At 29.2% G+C, this 6,398-nt stretch overlaps 1 protein-coding gene across 1 annotated transcript; it reads right to left on the bottom strand.

Moving 5' to 3' along the window:
* Positions 1 to 696: 696 nt before the first annotated feature.
* LOC149184702 (bidirectional sugar transporter SWEET14-like) lies at positions 697 to 5,261 on the bottom strand. Its single transcript, XM_089418967.1, has 5 exons — positions 5,155 to 5,261; positions 4,541 to 4,751; positions 2,041 to 2,202; positions 1,660 to 1,779; positions 697 to 1,477 (listed from the first exon to the last, which is right to left on the bottom strand). The coding sequence occupies exons 2-5, from the start codon at positions 4,667 to 4,669 to the stop codon at positions 1,172 to 1,174; spliced, it is 717 nt and encodes a 238-aa protein (XP_089275093.1). The 5' UTR covers positions 4,670 to 4,751; positions 5,155 to 5,261; the 3' UTR covers positions 697 to 1,171.
* Positions 5,262 to 6,398: the final 1,137 nt, after the last annotated feature.

Below are 6,398 nucleotides of genomic sequence, written 5' to 3'. Positions count from 1 at the left end.
AAACCTCTTGCACTTTCAAACATCACAGTTGAGGCACAAATCTATTTGACTCAAGTAGACAACCAAGAAAAATCACTCAAAACAAATGACGACAAGAAAGCAATAACAATTGGCAAAGTGAAAACAACTAGATAATGAGTTCCTTCTAATCTATATATATATATATATATAGGTTTATAAGATATTAGGTCATTTTTATCGAATATCCACTATTAAATATGTTAGAATACATTGTAATGAAAACTACATCCAGCTATAATCTTAGACACAGTCATGATAATTTTTTTCATAAGTAAAATATAAATAAGAAATCATTTATAATATAACTTTGTTGCAAGTTAAGGTACAGCTTTTCAATTATATAATATTTCTAATTTTATTTTAAAAAATAAAAATAATAATTGACCATTAATAAATTCTAAAGAATAAAATGGAAAGTGAAGATAAAGGTGGAAACTTGAAATGCTATGGTTAACTTTAATTTTCACATTCCATGAGCATTGTTTTGCTCCAATTAATTGCACTGAATCTAACGTTGCAAGTAGACACTTTTATATTTGTGCCATCAACATACCAGCTAGGCTTTAATTTCTTTTAAAATGTATTCTCTTATATTCATTTTTTTCAAACACTGCACGATGCAAAACACTGACCCTTCTGGTGTCAGCAATGGATGGATGACCATAACCCAAGTGATAGTACAAAAATATGTTTAAAAAAGGAAGCAGCATGTTGCAGGTTTACATAAAATAGATTCCAACTGGGGGAAGGTATTTGGTCTGAATTGCAGATTTACTAAAATAAATCTGCATTTGGAGGTTAATTTCTCTTTGCATTCCATTCTTCTTATGGAAAATGAAAAATCAACATTCTGAAAGCACTCACCTAATGGCATTAAAATTAAAACTACTGTAAACAAACATGACAACAGACAAAAGCAACAGTATTTTGTTCAGATACGTATGTGAAGCACTGGCATAGAAATATGAACTTTATGAATGTAAAACTCAAGTCCTGCAGTTGAAGAATATACAGCCGAACAAGGTCCAGAGCAGTTTGGACACTTTACATAACTCCTCTCACAAGCAGCAGCAATTACTATTCTGTGCTTTCATGGTCAGCATTAATCTTCTTCATATTCTTTGACAGCCATTGCCACTGTATTGAATTTTTAAACAGGCACTTCCAAGGGTTTTTCATAACCAGCAGCATGAGGATTGCTATCCATGGGGTTGGTTGGTTTGTGATCGTTGTTATTCAGGGCTACTGGAATGTCAATGGGATGAACTTCAAAGGAGCTCAAAGTGTTGAGGGCTAATTGAATGTCAATGGGATGAACTTCAGAGTGGCTCAAAGTGTTGAGCTTCCCAGCACTGTGTTCCACTGGCTTCTCATCTCTGACCTGTTTTTCATTTCTGTAGATAAGGTACACTGTCATCTGCAATATTCCGAAGAGGAAGCCCAATACATTGGGCAGCTGAACATTTCACAGCAATTTGTCATTAAAAATTTGGATTCGGATATCTTTATGTGTATTGCAGATTTAAAAAATATTCCGACTTTGATGATCAGGAAAGTGGTCAAACAATTGATTTCTAGTATTTCAAAATATTCCCAAGTAAAAAAAGAATTTTTTTGTTTGTTTTTTTATATACTTACTGCTACAAACATGTCTCCCAATAAAAATCCATAAGCAAACCAGATGGTAGCGTTGATAGTCAGAAAAAAAGACAAGTAAAATGGCATGAATTCAACACTCTTTGTACAAATAACCAGCCTCTGCAAAACGAAAAACAATAACATTATCAATGTAATAATTTTTGAAATATTTCGAAATATACAATCTAGATCAGTGAAATTTAAAAAATTGATTTGATAAGTTAAATTTAACTACATTGTAGATTTAAAAAAAAAAGAATATTTCAAAATCTGATAACTAACTAAAATTAAGATTAATTTGTTTAATACCTCACTCTTTATCAAATTCCAAAATATTCAACAAAATTTAAGATCCCAATAAAAATAACTAATTTTACTTACCACTATACTCAAAGGGGCGGCATACACAGCAACAGAGATTGCAGAACTGGTCCAACCCACTATTAATATCCGTCTCCGATCATGTGAAAACAAGAGAGTGAATAATACTACAAACCCAAACACTCCTATGTTCAGCAGCACAAGCAGTCGGGCAGTTGTACGCTGCATTGTATATATCATAAACCTTAGATTACATTACAATACAGCATTCCCCCACACATATATATATATATAACAACGGAATCTTAGAGGTTTTTTGGTACGTGTTCTTAAATTTTGCACTCTTATATATAACAACGGAATCTTAGAGGTTTTTTGGTACGTGTTCTTAAATTTTGCTCTCTTCTGTTTAGTGTTTATCAAAGGTAATATGATTTGAATATTGTTAGTCAGAAAAAAAAAAATCAAAGTTCTACCTCCATCCATCATAGAAATTAAACATCCATCATAGAAATTAAAGATTAACCGATGTAACTTTTGTGAGGTTATTCACAAAAGCTGAAGGGTGTTAAATTAAAAAGTTAATATAGTTTATTCATAAAGCAATATATTATTTTAGTTTAAAAGGATAAAATTTAACAAATTAAGTAGAGGAAACATATGTGTTTTTAAGATAATTGAGTTCAAGGTATAGGATTATTGGATAATAAACTCTAAATTATTATAATAATATATTTGAGATGAATTCAATATTTAGATAAAAATAATAATAATTTTTTTAAACAAAGTTTTTAGGTAGAAATTACATGAGAGAATTTTTGGTTGACATGTTTAGAACCAACAAGTATTTTTTAATTATAACAATATATTTAAGATGAATTCAATATCTAAATAAAAAATAACAATAATTTTTTAAAATGTTAAATTTTATACATATAACGAATATGAAGAGTTTAATGGTTAAAATTATATAACCATAGTATCATTAAAATTATAGTTTAATAATAATCTTAAAACTTATATACATACATATATATTTTAAAAACAAATATAAATTTCAATTAACTTTAAAATGTGTATATTTATTAAAAAATAATAATATAAAATTATTATAAAAAAAAAAATTATATAGATTTTTCATTAAAATAAATAATTTTAATAAATTTAAATATTTTAATAAATTTAAATTAAATTTGTCAATAAGAATATATGTTTTTTTAATTATTTTTTATAAAATAAAATATTAGTATAAACTTATTTTTATAAATTTAATTAAAACAAATAATTTATTATTAAAAATATAAACCATCAATAACCAATATAAATAAATAGAAATATCCATTCACCTGTATAATTTATTATTGATTTATAAAAAGGGGAAAGCATAAAAATGTTATGATAATCTAAAAAAACTCTAAATTTATTTTATGTATAATAGAATAAAAAACAAATATGAATAAGTTATTATAATCAAGTTATTCATATTTATTTTAGAATAATCTAGTTTATTTCTTATTGTATGTATAATAAAATAAAACACAAGTTTAAAATAATTTAACTTATAACTAATTATAAACTTATTACAATATTTCTAATTCTGTGCTTATTATAATGTAATAAATGACTAAGAAAACTAATAATTTAAATTTTATAAAAATAATAATTTTATTTTAAAAATTAAATAATTCTATTACTTTATTGTAATAATAATTTTAGTATAAACAAATTATATTATTTAAAAAAATAAAACTAAAAATAAACTTTATATAAACTTATCTATTTATTATAAAAGTTGAAAAAATAATTATAAATATATTAAATATAATTTATAACTATAATGGTTTTTTTAATAATATACATATTTATAAACATCCTCTAAAAACTATAAAAACTTTTATAAAATTAATTTATTTTACAACTTATTAACATTTCCACCCTATTCTACTTATACAACATTACCATTGCTTAACATATACCACAAATATTTTAGTTATACAACATTACCATCTTAATATCCTGCTCAAAATGTACCTGATACATAGAAACTTGCTTGCTAGCTGCCATTTCATTTCACTTATACAAAGTTTGAGGTTGAGAGGAATCTAGCATGTTCACATATAATTGCCTCCCAAAACTGTAAAGAACCTTCCTGCCAGAGCTGTAAAGAAACTCACCATCTTGATATTCTACATGCATATTTTATATATATATATATATATATATATATATATATATTTATATATTTTACTTGGTTAAAGAGATTAGTATGGATCCAGGTTCAGTTAGCTCTCATTTTACTTTACAGGCAGTTGAAGTTGAGATGAATTTATACTGGGTTCACTGATGTTTTAGATTTTTGCTAAGTGTATACACATACAAATATCTTATTCAATATTTTACCATTGTTTTTATATTTCTTCTATTTTATTTTTCAACTCAGCCCTCAGTACTGTATTAGACTAGATTGCTACCATTATATTAAACTTAACTCAATTACAGATTGCTCTTCAATATTTCAAAATATTTTGTAAACTAAGCACAGGTGGTCTGAGATGAGTACCTTAGCGTGTGGTGGAGCATAGGCCGAATATATGGCGATGTAGAGAGTCTCTATAATACAGCCAGCTGAATTTATAGTAATGAGCAACGTGCAATCGGGCTTTATTAAGCCATAATATAACCAAAACATGGCGCTGAACAGCCCACATACGTATGGAAGTGAATGAAAGCTCTCTGTCGACTTTTTTCTGTACACTCGAATGAAGGTTGGCCTGAAAACACAAACACAAAAAAGAAAAGAAAAGTGATATATACGTTATAAATCCACTTAAAATTGTTCATACACAGTTATGAAAATACAGATAGCCAGAAATGTAATATACACACTATAAATCCACTTCATACACAGTTCTGAAAATCCATGAATTCAGGTAATGAATTAGTAAACTTACAAGGGGGCGAGATAGACCAAGAAGGAAATAGCATTTCCTGAATGCAGAGAATAGGAGTTATTTAATAAAAATGAAAATACTATTAATATATTAAAAATTTATCAAAGTCATTCTGTAGTTGAAAATATAATTAAGCTAGACATCAAATTGATGTATGAAATCTAATATATATATATATTTTAAAAACTAGTACGCGAAAAATACATGGATCAATGATTATTACCAAGAAGACCCAGACCAAACACCATGGGATGATTGGGGCTCATGATTGCCATACTTTTTCACAGGAAGTTGCAGAGCAATCAATTGGAGAAAATTGTGGAGAGGGAAAGGAGGTAGAGGTCTGTTTAGGTAGTGTGTTTGCATGGTGTTTATATCTTTGGAACATAGGATTGGTGACGTGGGCACTGTATTGTGGGTATTCCACGTGGCGGCATTGTTATCTGCGTTACGGTGTGAAGAGAGGGGTGCGCCTGCCCTGGGCACGTGAGTAGGAAATGGTGAATGGTGGAAGGTTGTGGCGTGATGAGAAATGATAGAATGAATGATTAAAAGCATGAATATCGCTGCTTTTACGCGCAATGTTTTCGGTCAGGCGTTACAGCGCTTCTACTACGTGACACGTTAACGGCCGACGTGTCAGGGACCTCTGAGTAAACTGGAGCGTCCCTCTTCAGGCTGGTGGTTCCTCATTTTGGTGGGAGAGGAAGACAAGGAAGTGATCATGCTTTTCCGTAAAGGTCGTTTTGTGTTGGTACTCACCTGTTCATAATTAAAGTAAATAAACCCAGAAAGAATATTTTTATTTAGAATGATTTAAATTAATGTGAAATTAAAATGAAGTGAAATATAAATACATAAAATAAAATATATGAATAATAATGATGATGATGATGGTTAATGTTTACTCAGATCAATTTAAGTTGAGGTTTTGGCTTTTTTTCAAGGTCTTAAGCTTTTGAAAGGGTTGAATATCCGGGAAGTTAATGTATTTGGGGATTCTTAGGTTATCATTAACACTATGGTGACTCATTCTAAGCCTTCCGACCTAAGGCTTGCAAGGTTGATCTTCAGAATAACAGATCTTGGAGACTCATTTCAGAAATTCAATTTCTACCACGTGTTGAGAGCTAATAACAAGGAGGTGGACATAGAAGCCAACAAAGCAACCCTTTTTACTGGTGGAACTTTGCTCAGAGGCTAAGATGAAACATGGGATCCAATTCCTTAATTTAGTGAGCTGTCATGTTTTACTGCGTATTGTTAAATCAGTATGTATGTACCCACAAGCTTGGGAAAATCACTAAAATTGACCATATAGTAGCAACTAAGAAGAGATGTGATCTAAGCATAAATGCCATGGCCTTTCAGGGTTGTGCGACACCCGTGGAATTAGGCTTACCTTTTGTAATCTGAATTTCGGCATTAAGGCCAGTATCTAATAATATCCATTAACCGTTTCTGTAA

Source organism: Pinus tabuliformis, chromosome 3_2 (assembly GCF_031772625.1).
Source record: "Pinus tabuliformis cultivar Carrire ecotype Pingquan chromosome 3_2, CPIR1, whole genome shotgun sequence".
Taxonomy (NCBI): Eukaryota; Viridiplantae; Streptophyta; class Pinopsida; order Pinales; family Pinaceae; genus Pinus; species Pinus tabuliformis.
Note: the sequence above shows the minus strand (reverse complement) of the source record. Positions and strands in the feature narration are given on the sequence as shown.